The sequence below is a fragment of the Aspergillus pseudodeflectus genome (assembly GCF_044049435.1).
Source record: "Aspergillus pseudodeflectus strain CBS 756.74 chromosome Unknown BJX68scaffold_24, whole genome shotgun sequence".
NCBI classification, from domain to species: domain Eukaryota; kingdom Fungi; phylum Ascomycota; class Eurotiomycetes; order Eurotiales; family Aspergillaceae; genus Aspergillus; species Aspergillus pseudodeflectus.
Window position 1 is genome coordinate 239,320 of NW_027263800.1, and position 16,654 is coordinate 255,973.

General features: G+C 51.4%; 6 protein-coding genes across 6 annotated transcripts; 3 read left to right on the forward strand and 3 right to left on the reverse strand.

Moving 5' to 3' along the window:
- Positions 1-32: 32 nt before the first annotated feature.
- On the forward strand, positions 33-728 carry BJX68DRAFT_267361 (thioesterase family protein; the record flags this gene model as incomplete). Its single annotated transcript, XM_071045809.1, has 1 exon — positions 33-728. One exon carries the CDS (start codon positions 33-35, stop codon positions 726-728), a length of 696 nt encoding a protein of 231 aa, XP_070898552.1.
- A 1,014-nt stretch (positions 729-1,742) lies between these two features.
- BJX68DRAFT_276180 (Rab family GTPase) lies at positions 1,743-2,673 on the forward strand (the record flags this gene model as incomplete). Its single annotated transcript, XM_071048034.1, has 4 exons — positions 1,743-1,763; positions 1,879-2,332; positions 2,401-2,481; positions 2,525-2,673. 4 exons carry the CDS (start codon positions 1,743-1,745, stop codon positions 2,671-2,673), a joined length of 705 nt encoding a protein of 234 aa, XP_070898553.1.
- A 794-nt stretch (positions 2,674-3,467) lies between these two features.
- On the forward strand, positions 3,468-5,031 carry BJX68DRAFT_255626 (Alpha/Beta hydrolase protein; the record flags this gene model as incomplete). The annotated part of the gene is made up of 4 exons (XM_071043078.1): positions 3,468-3,536; positions 3,620-4,191; positions 4,270-4,569; positions 4,977-5,031. The coding sequence occupies 4 exons, from the start codon at positions 3,468-3,470 to the stop codon at positions 5,029-5,031; spliced, it is 996 nt and encodes a 331-aa protein (XP_070898554.1).
- BJX68DRAFT_98245 (uncharacterized protein) lies at positions 4,947-7,089 on the reverse strand. Its single transcript, XM_071050121.1, has 2 exons — positions 6,374-7,089; positions 4,947-6,230 (listed from the first exon to the last, which is right to left on the reverse strand). The coding sequence occupies exons 1-2, from the start codon at positions 6,843-6,845 to the stop codon at positions 5,068-5,070; spliced, it is 1,635 nt and encodes a 544-aa protein (XP_070898555.1). The 5' UTR covers positions 6,846-7,089; the 3' UTR covers positions 4,947-5,067.
- Positions 7,090-8,755: 1,666 nt separating this feature from the next.
- Positions 8,756-9,973, reverse strand: BJX68DRAFT_98259 (dehydrogenase with different specificitie). The gene is made up of 2 exons (XM_071050122.1): positions 9,417-9,973; positions 8,756-9,336 (listed from the first exon to the last, which is right to left on the reverse strand). Exons 1-2 carry the CDS (start codon positions 9,829-9,831, stop codon positions 8,828-8,830), a joined length of 924 nt encoding a protein of 307 aa, XP_070898556.1. The 5' UTR covers positions 9,832-9,973; the 3' UTR covers positions 8,756-8,827.
- Positions 9,974-13,181: 3,208 nt separating this feature from the next.
- BJX68DRAFT_98266 (uncharacterized protein) lies at positions 13,182-14,585 on the reverse strand. The gene is made up of 3 exons (XM_071050123.1): positions 14,206-14,585; positions 13,879-14,148; positions 13,182-13,811 (listed from the first exon to the last, which is right to left on the reverse strand). Exons 1-3 carry the CDS (start codon positions 14,293-14,295, stop codon positions 13,401-13,403), a joined length of 771 nt encoding a protein of 256 aa, XP_070898557.1. The 5' UTR covers positions 14,296-14,585; the 3' UTR covers positions 13,182-13,400.
- Positions 14,586-16,654: the final 2,069 nt, after the last annotated feature.

Genomic DNA, 16,654 nt, shown 5'->3' on the forward strand with positions numbered 1-16,654 from the left:
AGGACACACTGAAGCGCGACCAGCCACACACCATGACCCTCCACGTCGAGTTCACCAGACGAGCTCAGATTGGCCCTGCCAGAGTCATTATCAAGGATGTCAAGCTCGGGAGGCGTCTGTCGGCTGTCAATGTATCCCTGGTTCAACAGGAAAAGGAGGTGATTCTGGGCTATATCACCCGCGTGAACTTTGACAATGAGCGAGGGATATCCATCAATACGGGATGGGAGCTCTACCCGTTGCCTTATGGCGTGGACCTCTCCAAACTCAGGAACGGACAGGATGACAGGTGGGTTGAGCCCTATCAAGGGCTAATGTCGCATCGTCATGTGCGGACTTTTACTCCTAGCAGGGGCCAATATCTCACAGGAATGGTGGACCAGTGGATATGCTGGAGAGAGGCCGACACTGATACTGGAGCGCGCTTTACGAATGAGACATTGGGTTATGTGGCCGATGTGTTTTATGTCGAGCCAAGCTTCACAATTTTCTCTTTTGCAACTCTGAGTCTGAACCTGGATATAAGAAAGGCATTACCGAGTGCGGGATTGGAGTGGCTCTTTATGAGAACGACAATGAAGCAGCTGAAGAATGGGAGGGTCGATGCTGAGATTATTATCATGGATTCGATCGGCGAGCTGATAGCTGTGAGCAAGCATGCCACTCTGATCCAGCTCAATCAAGGTGGTCCGGAGGGTGGTGAAGCTGAGCAGAAGGCCAAAATATGATGCATAGAAGACCGATAAGGAGACGATATGGAAAGAGTTTCACATGCTCCAGAGACTGCTTCAACCGTACAAATGCAGTGCTTCTTGGGTCACAACTAGTCTATACTTACGATAGGAAGTTGCTCGGGTGCAATTGGTTGCTTCGTTGCGCAGTAGGCCTTGTGGGCGTAAATATGAGGGATCAGCTCCTGGTGCTTGTAGACACTTGGGAGGTTCTCCTTCCTGTCAAGTTTCTAGCTCTCCGTTATTGGGTCTGAGAGTAAAGAGGCAAACATCCACGACCTCCATATGCCATAGGGCGTGCGATCTTTCGCTGGTAAGTCCTATGGATGCTGCGCCGCAGTTAGGCAGCAAACTATCAAAGAAATGAAGAAGCCCAGGGCACTCCTATCAGTAATCAGTCAGATTCATAGAAGGTGTACCCCTTATACTAGTCCAGCTTTAAATTAAGCAACATGATTCCAGGTTACTGTGCGGGTACATAATCCAATTTCCCAAATAGGATTTCACTTTTGCCCAATAATAACGCTGCACATGGTACTATGCAAGCCTCACATCCAAGACCTATGACGCTATGTATTACTAATATATTATTTCTTTTGGCCAAGAGATTATCGTTACCCAACATTATTTGCCTGCTTGCAGTGCCAAACAACCAGATCATGACGGCCTCTTATCTTTGTATACTCTACCCTTATTATACTAAAAATAAAAGGATTATTCCTCGTAGTTAGGAAACATGATGCATTCACTTTACTAGTCCTAGCTGCCTCGAAGTGACGGGCGAACCTCGTGGCAAGTGGTCTGATGACAGGCAGTGATAATCGCCATTCAAACCATTTAAACTGCATTTTATAGGCATCTGCTTCTTCTCCTCCTCCTTCTTCTTCTTCTTCTTCCTTTCAAAGTGAGCGTCTGTCCCCCGCGAGTTGAGCTCCTCTCTCCCGCTGCCTATGACTTTGGCAACATCGACTGATCTGATTATTCTGCGAATTCTTCTCGTAGAGAGTCGTAATGGCCGAAGACGAGTATGACGTAAGCTCTATGACCATATTTTTATAGTTATTCTGACAAGCATTCTCTAACTGGACTGGTTTGCAGTTCCTCTTCAAATGTCAGTAACCTTGCTGCACTTAGCCGGTCCATATAGCTACCCTCCACTGAACCCTCATTTGTATCACGACTGACATGGTGCGACGTATCTTCTACGACAGTGGTGCTCATTGGAGACTCTGGCGTCGGCAAATCCAACCTCTTAGGCCGGTTCACCCAAAATGAATTCACGCCCGACTCGAAGACAACCATTGGCGTTGAATTCGCAACACGCTCTATCCAAGTTGATTCTGTGAAGGTCAAGGCTCAGATTTGGGATACCGCTGGGCAAGAACGCTATCGGGCAATTACAAAGGCCTACTACCGTGGTGGTGTTGGTGCGCTCCTCGTTTACGATATCAGCAAGCGACAGACATATAGGAATGTTGGCCGGTGGTTGCAGGAGCTCCGGGATAGCTCGAGCTCCAACATTGCTACCATGCTAGTGGGTAACAAAAGTGATTTGGGTCATCTGAGGGCTGTCTCGACTGAGGAGGCGAAGAGGCTTGCCAGTATGTTACTTTCCAGTTCCATTATTCTCCCACAACATAGCCAAGTGCCCAAAGGCTGAGTGTAACAGGCGAGAATAACCTTTCTTTTATCGAGACCTCAGCGTTAGAGTCCAGTAATGTGGACGTCGCCTTTCATGAGCTTCTTACGGGTAGGGACTTACTTGCAGCCCTTGTTTGACGATGCCTCAATAGCTAACCTTCTTAAATACATTTACCGCATTACTTCCAGACGCGCAATCGAGGCCAAATCCGCCAGCACTTCTGTCGGAGAGCGCCATCGGGTAATTGACATTGAGAACGAAAAGCCGCATGTCGGTGAGAACAGCGGGAGATGTTGCTAAACAATTTTGCTGTACTTTGTATCAAATATTGTTTCTTGGGCATTGGGATTTAGCATTTAATTAGGATTCCTTGTTGAGCCAGGCACATAGTATGCATGCAAATCATAGAGCCTGACTTGAGCCGTTTGCATTCTGTAGCTCTATGTTAGGACAATATTCGGTGAACAGGGGAAGAACTGCGAGCCAGTGTCAGGTCCAAGGCCTGTTCCTGCGGCCTGAAGTACAAAAAGTAGGCCTTGCGGAGGTCATTGCGGAATGTGGCTGGCTGGCTAGCGGACGCTCCGCATTATTCAAGACATAGTCACCAATGCGGAGCTGTTCTTGGTTTACTTTTCTCTTTTTTAAAACTCAGAAATCTTGCTGTCTGTAGCTTGATCCAGCAGACTAACCTCAACCAGAGCACTACCGGCATAGCATGTAACTGCTACCCCTTTTCGAATCACCACCACACAATACCCGCTATCTATCTTCGATTATTACTGATTGTCTTAGGAGGGCGCGGTTGGCATCACTGAATTCGAAGTTCATCATGCTTGTCTACACTTGGACATTGGTGCTGCGGCTACAGCCAAGAGTGGCAGAAATAGTGTATTCTGTGACCCTCAAGTGAGACTTCGGAGATGATTTAATGTCACTGGGGAATATCCACTTTGCGGGCTGAAGGTTTTCGCTTCTGTCATCTAGTGAATATTTAAGGCCGCCTAAAACCTGGTTCACTCTACGAATCCTTTCCACGTCTAAAGATACAATCTTCATCGTTCCGACAGCTAAATCTACACTGATATAGTCCTATCATGGCAGCCAGTACAAGTGGTTCCTTTTTCCTGAGCGATGGCCTGGAAGTTTACTCAAGGGTTTGGGAGGTAAGTAGAGCAGCTCAGCAGAGCTATCTTCCCCTGTCTGTCAAGGGTTCGATAGAATTGATGCAGTCACATTTTTGTTATAGCCCACAGACTCCCCCATCAAATCACACATCGCCTTTTTGCACGGCTTCGGCGACCGCTGTGATCAATACGACGCCTTTTTCTCGCTACTCGTTGCAAACTACCCCGTCAAAGTGCATGCCTGGGACCGACGAGGCTGGGGAAAGACCGTGAGAACAAAAGCGCAAATGGGAGACACAGGGAAAACACCACAAGTCATTGCCGAGATCCACGAGGCCTTGATCTACATCGCTTCCACTATACCGGATATTAGGCAGACTCCCCTTTTTCTAATGGGTCACAGCATGGGCGGGCAGGAATCTGCCTTGTATCTTTTGAATCCAGAACTGGACGGACATCGGCCCCCGATTACAGGCTGGATCCTGGAGGCGCCGTATATTGGACTTGATCCGGCCAGCCATCCCAATCGCATCGTCGTTGCCGTCGCTAAGGGGGTTGCGCGTGTCTTTCCCAAGTTGAAGTTTACTCAGCCATTGAGCGGCGACTTTATCACTAGAGACCGCGAGGTGCGCGAGAGGTATCGCAGTGATCCGTTATGCCACAATACCGGCACTTTAGAAGGATTGCAGGACTTGTAAGTGATTCATTCCATGTAACTGGTATAAGACCCACGCGGAACATTACTGAAACAAAGACCGTTCCTTCCGTATAGGCTCCAACGCGAAAGTGACCTGACCACGTTGTCCTTGTCGGACCAGCCTGTTCCCTCAGGGCTCAGCGCACGTCTTCCGTGCCCTGTATTCTGGGCCCATGGCTCGGGGGACATGATTACCTCGTATGCCATCTCGAAGCGGCTTTATCATCGACTCGAACCACACAACGAGGCGGATCTAGACGCGAAGACCTGGAAGTCATTCGAGGGCGCGTTCCACCAGCTCCATTCTGAGCCTGATGGCGTGGCAGAGGAATACATGCGAGATGTGGGCAACTGGGTTGCTAAGATAACGGCCAGGTCCTTGGCTACTCCACAAGACACTAAGAGGACGCCACTTACTGTTGCCTTGTGAACTAGGGTGTGATCGAGACCTTGATAGTCAGCGGCCCTTTTGCTTCCTCCTCCTCAGGCAGATGTCAATCTGACACAGAACGGTGCAAGTACCTCATCCTTTGCAAGACAAAACTCCGTTCTGCCTTTAGCAAGAAATGGGAAGAGTGGCCTCTCCTGCAGCGCGGTGTCCCAGCCTAGCGAGCTGGATGGTACTGGTCGATGTTTCAAACGAGCATAGGCCTCGCACCTGCGCAGATATGGCTATCACAATTCATACTAGATCACCCGAGACTGTAAGTTTAAAGTGGTTATTTTAAGGAGACTTGATGGCCTAGTGGGGCTTATGTTGTAAGGCCATGTCAAGCGTATAGTACTCCATTTAATAACGAGTCCCGCTACAGAACATCTCATGCTTCCGTGTCTTGAGCATCAATTAAGCCTCCCTCGCGTCGTGATAGTAGCTCATCCAGTACCTTTTCCAAGCAGCCAAAGTCTTCCGATTCCATATTTAACCAAGTCTTCTATATTACCCCAATCATTATCAATCAAAGGCTCCCCGGACAGAAACTCCCTCATTAAGCCATTAGCATGCCTCTTCAACGTCGCACCCCCTGTAATCGCATTCTCAGCCGTTGCAAGAACAACCCAAGCCCGTAGTTTGCGACAGCAGATAAACAACCCCGCATTATCAAATAACTGTGCCTGCCTGCCCAGGCTCTTCACCCTATGTAATAGCGATGCTTCTGGGAAAAATTTCAACTGGGCCGTACCCCATGATAAGAATGCGACCATGCCTAGGCAAGCCAGCTCTTCCACGGGGTTATTGGACCAATTCGCCAAAGCGCGAGCGTGCTTTATCCACTCCGTCTGTCGTTCCGCGAATTCTGCCATGTCGTGGTAGTGTTGGAGGCGGAGCTGTTCTTTTAGGAGAAGGAGAACTTGGACGCTCATGTTTCCTGTTTCTGCTAGGTCGCGGAAGCCCAGGGGTAAGTTGTCGATTAGGGATTGGATTTCTGGGTTGGTTTGTTTGCCGGGTGCCGGGTATCGCAGGTCCAATGCCTCCATGTTGATGCTTGAGGGGACGGAGGAGGACTGGTAGCCGTAGAGGGCAATTTCATGTCTGAGCTTCGATGCCATTTCGGTCCCCTCTACCAGCCCAACCGCTTGCATGACATGCAGGTCTTCCAGAGAAGCTGTAGTTGAACTCGCATCCAGACGGGTACTTGCACATTGCGCCCGCGCCTGCGCTTTGGTTCTCAAATGCACCATCTGCAAAAGACCCAGACAATGAGCCCTAAACTCCGCCTCATACCCAAACCTCGCCGCCCCCTCCATAAGATAAAAGGTCACCAGGATGGTTTCATTCGCAGTCCATGTCGCCAGTTTGTCCGGCGCCTCTGTGGAGATTTTGGCCTGCAGACCCCTTAATGCCCTGGCCTTGTGCCATAATATCGCGGGGCTGGGTGTTTCTTTATCTTCTAGCGTTGTGGCCCTGATACCGTATGAAAAGGCGGCTACTGCGTCGAACAGGGTTGTTTCGCTACAGATGACCTGCACCCAGGAGCGCATTGAGGGGGTAGGACCCTGTCCCCAGTTTGTTGCGCGCTCGATGAGCCAGTGGATAACTGTTTATTTTTAGCTTTGGGATGACTCAACTCGACAAAGCATGGAGCATGGAGTATAATGCTGACCAGGAATCTGGTATGCAGAGTCATGATGCGTGGGAGCGGGGTAACGGGCGCAAGTGCCGGTGAGGGGCAGAACTCACCAAAATCAAGAATATGAACAACCTTCTGTCGATTTTCAGGTGGGTAGGCTGGGACGTAGCATTCTACCACTGGCCGGATCAGTAGGGTTTCATTATCCTTGTCGGCACGTGGCTCTGAAGTGCCCAAGTCTTCTAATACAGCGTCTGTCTCTTCTTCAAGGTGGGGTAGTCTGCTGCTGCCCCCTTCTGTTAGTGGAGGCCATTTGGATCGCCCGTTGAGGGCTACGAGCACCTGTGGACTACTCTTCCTTGCTAAAAGGGGTAATGGCGTCTTATCATCCTGGGCAGGTAGTTGTGCTCTCCGTGCAGGCGCAGAACGATTCCGAAAATGCTTCCCAATAAAGGCCGAGACTGTCCGGCGCTGTCTCTGCGTTGGTCGGGGATTAGGTTGGTTATAGTTGACGAAAATGAAATCGTGACTTTCGGCCATGGTTGTAAGCAAGGATTCACCAGAATAACCACTAGATCGCATAATCAAGATCTGTGGGGGACGCTGTGAGTCATGCACTCAAGGGTCAAGGCAGCCCTGCGCAGAAAGGTCACAGAATTTGACTGGTTTGCACCATGATGAAACATTTCCGCTGTAGCCCAGCAAGCTTGTACAATTCCAGCAAAAGGAAACCGGGGAAGGGATCCGTGGTTTTCCCTGATACAGCTTAGTGTCATGACTTCATCATTGAGGAGGAACAGAGGACTTCCAATTGGGTATAAGGAGTACCACGGCCTGCAAGGTTGCGAGGTGAACTCAGGAAAACACTATACCTTATCCTTCTAATTTATATCAAAAGAGGATGTTTAGGTTGCCCTATTAGAAGACATGTCTTAGACCCTTTACGTAGGTCCCACAGTGTGCTGCCTGAGGCACGGTCCTGTGATTAACCTGATTTGCCGACCATCCTGGTCTAGATTTATTGCCTGTCCTTTTTTTTTGTACCTGTAAGAATAGGGCGAGATTTATTTATAATATATTTAGGCTAGGTCTACAAGAAATACTTAGGCCCACAGTATTGTTACTGGAACCAGAACGCCTGAAAGTAGCGAAGTGAATATAAGATGTATAGACCAACCGTGCAAAACTGATTGCAGTTAGCGGGAATGCCCTCCTGTGTCGGACCAGGAGCCGCAGTTCCAGGGCCAGGCGTAGTAGATGTGGGTGGTGGGGTGGTCGAAGTTCCAGATTGGAGCCCTACACACACATAGTAGCCGGTATTGTCGTGGAAAGCCCGGAAGAGGGCTTTGATGATTTCATTAATTGCCAGACGCTCACCATTCATCCGGCCTCTACAGCGGAATAGTACATCCTAGAAAAGAGAGTTGTTGAGTGCATAGAAACCGCCACGCACAAGGGAGACTCAGAACTCAGGTATAGTGCTGTTCCTGGGTATGGGATGCTCTGTCGTAACCGACACGATCTTCGGCGATTTGAGGTCCTTAGATCACGAAGCCTAGGCGTTCCGGTCTATTCATTCTGGTTCGAGTCCCCAACTTCGTGCTCAATGAAGGTAGGGCCCTTGGCGTCTCTACAGGCTCACTTTAAGGGCGCTTAAGACATTTAAAAAAGAAAATGGGTGAAGAAACCCGCCACTTCTATACCTCGAGTCACGCGTATCGTATCCACCGATTCAACGTTTGCTGCACATGGGCTGTAGCCAAGGGATAAGAATACAGTCGGTTAGACGCCCACCGAATCAGCCAGTAAAGGGCCCGTCATTCATAGCATCCCAAGGCAGACAATCAAATCATAGTGCAACTAAGAGGTAGGAAGTATCCCGGGCCTTTCTCTGTTCAAAAGGTGTAGTCATGGTTCTATTCGACCCGTCCCTCGTCTGTAGGCGAGATATCCATATACTACCAACGCACGGAGGCAACCCGAAGACAAGAGGAGAAGCTTGATATAATATGCTTCCAGTGACCAAAGCATGCATAACCATCTTCTCAACAAACCATAATCCGTATGAGCTGAACGCTGAATAGTAAACCTAGTCAAACACACCCATCCATCCGTCCCAGTTACCCATAATATGGAAATGGACGCTCCTTCCTATCTCGGCGCGATCGAGCTGGAGCTCCCATCGCACTTTCCTAAGACGGGGCGAGGTATATTCATCGCTCATGAGGAAGGTGCGACCCGTGCCAGTCCACAGTCTCTCCTGCCCTATGCGGACGGCTGGCTGCCTAGGTAACGCGCGCCCCTTCCTAATATATCATCTCCCTAGCAAGGCAGGCGCATTCGAGGGTACCTACCTACCCGTGTCAGAATGCCAGTCGTGGTGTATGCATTCAATATTATATTTGCGACATTTCGTATAACCAGGATCCCTGCTCACTCTGCGACTGCAGCTAAGTGCCATGCCTAGCACAGTAGTACTCTTCTCTCCATGCTTCTCGAGTCGGCTCTACTATCTACTCTATATCACCCCCCCCACTACTCGGACCCCAAAGAAGAAAAAGAATTCACCTCGGCCCAGGCAACACATACCCTCCAATCTTCTCAAAGAACGCCCCCGCCCTCCCCATAAACTCCTTGACATCCTCCCCAACCCACTGTCCCAAAACACCCATCCGCGAATTCTCCAACTCCCGCACAAACCTCCCCGCAACCAACACCCCCTCCCCACTCCTCTTCTCATCCGTCGCAACATCCACAATGATCGTCGCAACCGCCGCGGGACTATTCACCTCGAGCCCCGCGGCAACCCACTTCTCGGAGATCCCACTGGTGAGGTGTGTTGTCGTGAAGAAGGGGGCGATGGCGTTGACGCGGATGTTGTGCTTCGCGGCTTCGGATTGCGAGGAGCGCAGGAGGCCGATGACGCCGTGTTTCGAGGATGTGTAGGCTGTTGTGCCGGCGCCGTCAAAGTAGCCGGCTGTGGAGGCGAGGAGGGTTATTGAGCGGGATATGCGGGGGGATGTGGGGGGAAGGGGCGGAGAGGATTTTAGGTGGTGGAGGGCGAGCTTTAGAGCTATTTTGGAGTGTCCGGTTAGTCTCCTAATAGCGTAGCGGAGAGGAGAGGAGAGGAGGGATGGGGGCAGCATGTCATACTATTCAAACTCCCCTTGAGATTCACATCGATCACCCGATACGCATCCCTCGGCTCCTCCAGCTCCCCCTGCTCATCAAAGGAATCCTCGAGAACAGGTTGATGCTCCATCGTCCCCGCATTCGCAATGACGAAATCCAGGCGACCAAATCGTGTCCGCGCGGCGCTAAAGACGCTTCGTAACTCCACCCAGTCTGCGATGTTCGCCGGCATGAATACTGCATTGTGTGGTGACGGTAGTGAGGAAATGAGGGTGTTTGCACTTGATTTTGTCGATTCCAGATCGACGATTATCACCGTTGCGCCTGCGCTGTTGAGCTGTGTGACCACGGCAGCGCCGATGCCGTTTGAGCCGCCTGTAACGAGGGCGACGGTTGATGTGAGGTCCAAGTTGGTATTGCTCGTTGATTCTGGCATGATTGGTTTGTGAAGAGCGAACGATGATGGAAGTGAGTGGGTGCGTTTTCGAAGAGCTGAAGCGTGCGTTCCGGCTCTGACTCTAGAGGGGTACGGTCTAGATAGATAGGCGAGCGGGGCGTCGGGTGAGACGTCAACCTCAACCTCAATATCGACCGTCAGAAATCTTCCCCTCGGTCCAAATATAGTTTGGAGTTGACGTGCCGCTTGGTCACTCGATCCACCAAGCCGGAATTGGAGCTGGAGCCAGAGGCATTCATCCGTGGATCTCACGAGAAACGAATCATGTTTTGTGGTGCACTGGCCGTCCTCTTGATGCGCTTCGGGAATGCCCCTCCTCTGCCGCCCGATATCGTTCGGCCCACTTGGTCCAAGACAGCGAAAAGGCGATCCAACCGGCTAGAAGCCGCATGGCACGGAAATGGTTGTACGACGAATATTCGGCCTGGAGCATTTCGAAGAGATTTCTGGAGAGCAGAGCTAGCAACTTGTTCACAGGCTGGTACCATGGAGAGGGTCGCTTTGGCTCTGGGATGCAAATCGCCAAACCGACATGCCGGTTAATTTGAGAGCCGAGGGGCGTACGACGCCTCGAATGTGCTTGATAGGTTGGAGGAATCGGTGCATCTGGAACCGTACCAACCAGCGCACATATTCCGCGTTGGAAGAATCCTGCGGATAAAGTTCTCACATTGGTCGGCCCGACCTTGAGATGAGCTGTTTGGTCATGGCTCGCACAGTGGTTGTTGGTCAAGTGGCAGCAAATACTGCAAGAGCATCGCTGCTTTCCACAGTTTCCGTCGGCTCTTGTGGAAATCGATAGAGATGCATTCGCACTTGAATCCGAATCAAAACTCGGTCTTTCGTCGTCTTCGATCAGTCAACGCCCTCGTATCGATCTAGACTCGCCCGCCGCCCGCTTGGCGATCTCGCTTCTGCCCGTGGCTTGATGACCAAGCGCTGACTGCATATTCCGTCGACTCGACCAGTCGTATGCAGCGCAGGGCTGTCATTATTTTGCGGATCTCGCGTGATTTCCGCACTCGTAGACCAAAATCATACGGCGAGCGGTAATGGCCTTTTCGAAGTTCGAGGCGAGTTTTGCTCGGAGGATGGGTTGGTCTCAGGGCCGTTGATTGATTGACGGGAGGAACCGGAGGAGCTCCGGTTCAGGCTTGAATCTCAATTTGAGTGTCTGTGTGAGTGGCCCCAATATGGCCTAGCTTGCGTGTGAGGCTTGAAGTGACCAGTTAGGATGGAGTTGGAGGAACCTTGCCGACATGAACAAAGTGCGAAGTGCGAAGTGCGGACGAGGTGACCGTATACGGTGAGGGCTTCATGATGATGCCGAGTAAGTTGTAGATAGTGTATACTGCATATCCGTAAAGTGACAGCGACAAGACGATCAGATGTTTCTCAGCTGGCGAGCACCAGGTCCCTTAAGTAATCTCGACCTTCTCGCACTTCATGTTGGAATGAGAGTGTACGAGCTACTCGGCCAATAGGGTGAGCGGGTAACCTGACCTGAAATGGAATAGTTGGCTTATTCAGCTTGGCCAATGAGGGCTGGGATGGCTGGGCTATTGAGATCCAGGTTGGAGATGCGTTACCATCGACCGAGATGATCTTTCGGAGTAGGCTTGGACATGCTGTTTAGGGTCATCAATTCTCATAGCTACCTGGCACTGAGGCTAGTATGCACTCAATGCTACTCCTCTGAGAGTCATCTGGCGGTACACTCCAGCTCGAAAGTCTCACTATATACTCGAGACCGTTGATTAGCGACTCTCCAATTATATCCCTGCCCGGCTGCGCTATAATCAAGCCACATATTATCAAGCCATGACTAAGATCACCAGCCCACTTTCTCTCCACAGTCTTCTGTTTTTTATTCTCTTGTCAGTTGTTAAATCTCTTGTTCATGAGCTTGTTATGGAGATGGAGAACCAAGATGGACGAGTTCTATTTCTGTCCAGTGTTCGAAATGTCTTGACTCTTGACTCTATGTTGTAGGGCCAGCACGTACGCTTCGAGCCCTTACATCCCACCTACGTCATCATACATGAGGTAAACAAAAGACCACTCTAAAAGGTTAGAGTTCTCAACGAGATCCATCGTTATTCCAGATTCCAGTCCAAGACCCATAGCGCAGATCCATCCAACCACTCAATCTTCAACGGTTCAACGGCCGTGGGACCAAGATCCCAACCCCCGGAACTATTCTCCAGCAATGCATGTATTCGACTCGCCTCTTCCGGTCCCGGACTCCCGGAGGGACTTCCGGCGTGTCAGAACTTATTCTGTCTGTCCTGCAACTAGTATACGGGTCTCGCCTGTTTGATGTTGAAGGATGGCATGCAGGGTCCAGAGGCAGAACAGGACAGGACAGGACAGGACAAGGCGAGAGGTTACACACATAGGATAATGGGAACAAGCGAGCAGCGCAACTCAACTCCGTCCCCTCCGCGACGTATTCGGCCGCTTTCTTGCGAGGCCCCGTCTATCCTGAACCTTTGGGAGTCCGAGAAATCGCCGCGACGCCCGGATGGTTGCAGCATGCATGTGATGTGATGTGGGATTAGGTGACATTTATCCTCGTTGACATCATAAAACCCTTTTCTTTTTTTTTTCTTTCTTCAGCTGCGCGGTCCAGGCCGCAGCACGAACCGAACTGCGCGCACAGTCCAGTCCACAGCCATCCTAGTACGTTTCGCAGTCCCGAGAAATAGAAAAAAAAAGGCTTGTGGGAGCGAGCCCCTGCGTGTGCGCGCAGACACTAAAAAACTCAAGAGATTCCGGATCAGCTCCGAGAGCCGCCCGGGGACCAATGATCGGGCTTTGCCCAGACTCCTGATTTGGGTATGGAGGGGCGTCGGGACGATGCGCACGTGCATGAAACTCATCCCATGGCGTGGGAATGGGATGCCATTTTCGCTGCGGAGATGTCGGTCCGGAGGGAGAGATCCCTATGTATTCCCGTGGCTTGTTTGGCTGATTGATTTATCCGCAAGAAGGAGGGAAATGATAGCCGATGAAGGATGGATTCCCGATATGGAGGGTTGGAGGTAATCTCAGTCGATAATCTCTAGTATAGATTGTCAGCGGCGTGATTAATCTGATCTGCGGAGATGGATTCCCGAAGGCTGGAAACAGCAAAGCAGCCAATCAGGTCGCTTCGTCCAAACTCCGGATTGGGGTATAAAGCTAGAAGCTATAGAAAAGCCACGGCAGCTAGTTGCGCTGCATATCTTCGGAACGCTCCGGTCGCCAGGTCGAAATGTGCCTTTACTCTGGGAATTGCAATCTGCAGGAGGGAAGGAGCGAGTGTCACGAGTATCATGGATCGCGTAGTAAATCCAAGATCCGATGATTAGTAGCTTGGAGTATATTTGAGAAAACCACCAACTCCTCATTAAATACATGACATGATCAAACTGTTTCTTGGGCGTGGGCCAGAGTACAGAGAGAGTGCTGGAATCAACCCAGATCTAGGTAGAAAGAGACAAGGCTGGCTAAATCGAGCAGAGGGAAACAAAAAAAAAGCCACTAGAACAAAACCCGAGAACCGACTAATTAGTTGCACTCTGATAATTCGTCGCACCAGCATCCGGAACAAGCACCGCATCCAGACACCTCAAAAACTCATCGAGCCTCGCCGGCTCAACGGGCGTCCCAAACACCGCCGCGCCAAGTCCAACGTCCTCGGCCATGAGCGTGGAAAGGGACTGCAGCGCCTTGGGCCGCTGAAGGAGCATAATCATCATCTGCCAGCGCTGCCTCAGCTCCTGGATTTCATTCTGGAGGAGGCCGTTGTCGCGGAAGAGCTGGTTGACTTCTTGCGATTTCTGGAAGAAACTGTTCGAGAGCCATTGGCGCTTGGCTTCGAGGTCGTGGACGGTCTGCTCGAGGGATTTTGTGCGCTCGTCGCGGCGCTCGCGGTAGCGGCGCTGGGCGTCGCGGTTCTGTTGGCGGCGTTTTACCTGCGGGGATCATTATGTCAGACATGTCATGAATTAATTTATTACGGTAAGAAATGGCTGCGCTTACATTCTTCGTCTTGTGGCCCTGCATGGCGGAATCGATTTCATGTGACACGGAGCTCTGGAATTCGGGGAGCGAGTCCAAGTCGGATTCAGTCGGGGTGACGGAGGAAGAGGACGAGGCTGTTCTGCGCGGGGCCAGGTTGATGTCGAGCGGGCCTGGCTGGTACAGCTCGGGCTCGATGGAGCTGAGCGGCGGGATCTTGAAGTCCATCGCCGTTGACAGGTCCGGGTAGCTGGGGTCGATGTCGAGGCTTTGGTAGATGCCAGATCCGTTCTGCAATGAATCTGTTAGCCAGTGGGTGATTGCAAATTGGGCAGGTGAGCGACTCACGAGGTTGTCGAATGGCATGCTGTTGTTCTTGATGTAGAGAGGCGGGATCCCGACGCTCGAGTGTTGCGAGTTGAAGTATGAGTAGTCCATTGCGATGTGTTGCGGTGTGGTGTGTTGTGTTGTTTGAAACTTGAAACTTGAAACTCAAAGTTGGAGTATTTAATTGCGCAGAGAGGAGATTGTCTTGTCTGTGAGCTGTTGTTGTCTTGCCTGAAAATGCGATTACTATGCCGGCGAAATCAAGCCTCTTATATCCTACCACAATTAGGCTCGCGAATAACCACAACATCGCAGGGTGTTTCAACGCAACCAAGCAGACATAATCATGACAAGACCCGAAGTGGTTAGCCCGCTCATCGCTCGCACGCACAATCCGCAGGCCAGATCAGGACGGATCAAGCCATGTGCGTGCTGATGATTCACGACTACAAATCACGAAACCGCGCAGGGGCCGCTGACTGGCCCACCGGCGCCGACCGGCAGCTCCAAGGGAAAACGACTGTGATCGCCCCTAATTTGGATTAGAGCTGTTGACCTTCGACTCAACGGGCGATCCTTCAGGGCGCCAGATGATGCACCAATCAGCGCACGGTCAGCCTTATCCTGCTAATCCGGTATAGCGTGGTTTGCCGACCTTCTTTTTGGCTTCGATGGCTTCGATGCTTGCGTTGTGCAGCGCTAGTGTTGGGGTCCACGGGTCCGGCATGCCGTGTTGAGCTTGGTATTCGCCTCTGCAACGCCACTGCCCCAAGACACGATCAACGATCTTCTCGGGTAAATCGGCATCGGCCGCCTGACAGGCTCAAACTCGCTCAACGGCAGGGACCCCAGGGGTCAGGAATGTCTTATGCAGGGAAACAATGACGTAGCTTTGCGCTGCAACACTGCAGCCCCCAACCTCCCATTCGCCGTTGTATACGGCTGCCTAGAGGATTGAAGATGCTTACTCGAGGCCCCCGGATACCGGCAAGCAGGGATACGAGGAGGGAGTTTCTCCGTGGGAGGCCATCCTGTTTAACCTCTCAGAATCTCACTCCCAAGTGACTACTCTCTTGCATGCCAAGCATCCGCCCTAGCGTACGCTCGGGTCTTGACGGACAGCCCTGCACAGGCCAGTTCGCGGATTTCCTGCCTGGAGGATATCCCGCCAATGGCGCTCTCTCGGTTGGCAGTAACGAACGAGACCTTGCTGACGCCATCTCACGAGTGCGGACTGTGGGGTTCGTATCTATGGAGATCATGGGCCCGGCGCTGAGATCATCACTCTAACGTTGTGTCGGTTAAGCATTTGAAGTATTACCGGCGTTGCGGGGATTTGGGATATGGGCCCATCTGCTGTCGAGGGTACTAGGCAGCTGTCATGTTCATGGTAGCCCAAAGTAGGCCTGGCCGATGACGGAGATGGAGTGCAGGAGCTGTCCTGTCAAGCTTTGGTGTCGTTGCTTGTGCAAGCTTAATCTGATTGATTGGGCCCCGATGGTTCCGTCTCAAGTTATCGTTATGATGGGGTCAAGTCTTTCCAGGTGGGCTCATCGTCGGCCGCCGTGTGATCATTTCTCGACATCAATGGATGCACAAGCTCTTGTGTTGCTGCTGTGAGATGAGCTCGACACTCATCCATCATTTCCTGTTGCAAAAGGCTCCTCGGATTGCCTACCGCTAGGATGACAAATCCTTTCTCTATAATTATATAGTACCCACGACAGACCTCTGTTGTGTAGCCTGTCGGAATAGCTCGATCAACATTGTCGCTGCTCCCTACCGCTACGAAACATACCCTTCTCCGCATCGTCACTACTAAGATTGACATCAGAATTCAGATAGTTCATCGATCCGGACTACTCGTATTATGCAGGCTATGCAAGTTGATTGGGCGATATGGTCCCCCAGGGCCGTCACGGAGAGAGAGCAAGTTAGGGCAACTCTGCCATAACCCGCACCATTTGTTGCTCAGCTCGGACTCGGTCCAAGCAATAGAATTTCCATACATGGATAAAAACGAATAAACTTTCAGACATCTCTAGTCGTTGGCCTGCAAATGCCATGGTTGTCTGTGTCTTCGGCATGGTCCCGTCCGCAGGCGTCCTGGCCGCATCGCTCCTTCCCTCCAAACGGGCTACAAACAAACAAACGACGCTCGACACCCACTCTCCCTCCTCTCCATGGCCGACTTGGCTTGCGCTCGCGAAACCATGATATCCATCCCGTGTCTTGTCATTCCGTATCTCTTCGCGGTATACCTTAGCCTACTCCAGCATTTACCTTTGTATTGAACACATGGAGGAAAACCACGGGCCCTGGGAGCGAGGAGGGCGTCTCCGCATGGTGCAGGTGGTGAAAGACACCGTGACGCCCGCAACGCCTGCTTTGAGGGCGAAGGCGCAGGCGAAGGCGCAGGCGAAAGCGAAGGCGAAAGCGAAGGCGAAAGCGAAGGCGAAAGCGAAGGCGA

Coding starts and splice junctions, on each gene's coding strand:
- BJX68DRAFT_98259 (XM_071050122.1), bottom strand. CDS start 9,831: ATGCCAGAATCAACGAGCAATACCAACTTGGACCTCACATCAACCGTC. Junction 9,337..9,416: donor TCTCAAGGGGAGTTTGAATA/GTATGACATGCT, acceptor ACTCCAAAATAG/CTCTAAAGCTCGCCCTCCAC.
- BJX68DRAFT_98266 (XM_071050123.1), bottom strand. CDS start 14,295: ATGGACTACTCATACTTCAACTCGCAACACTCGAGCGTCGGGATCCCG. Junction 14,149..14,205: donor GCATGCCATTCGACAACCTC/GTGAGTCGCTCA, acceptor GATTCATTGCAG/AACGGATCTGGCATCTACCA. Junction 13,812..13,878: donor AGGGCCACAAGACGAAGAAT/GTAAGCGCAGCC, acceptor TGATCCCCGCAG/GTAAAACGCCGCCAACAGAA.
- BJX68DRAFT_98245 (XM_071050121.1), bottom strand. CDS start 6,845: ATGCGATCTAGTGGTTATTCTGGTGAATCCTTGCTTACAACCATGGCC. Junction 6,231..6,373: donor TGTTCATATTCTTGATTTTG/GTGAGTTCTGCC, acceptor AAAAATAAACAG/TTATCCACTGGCTCATCGAG.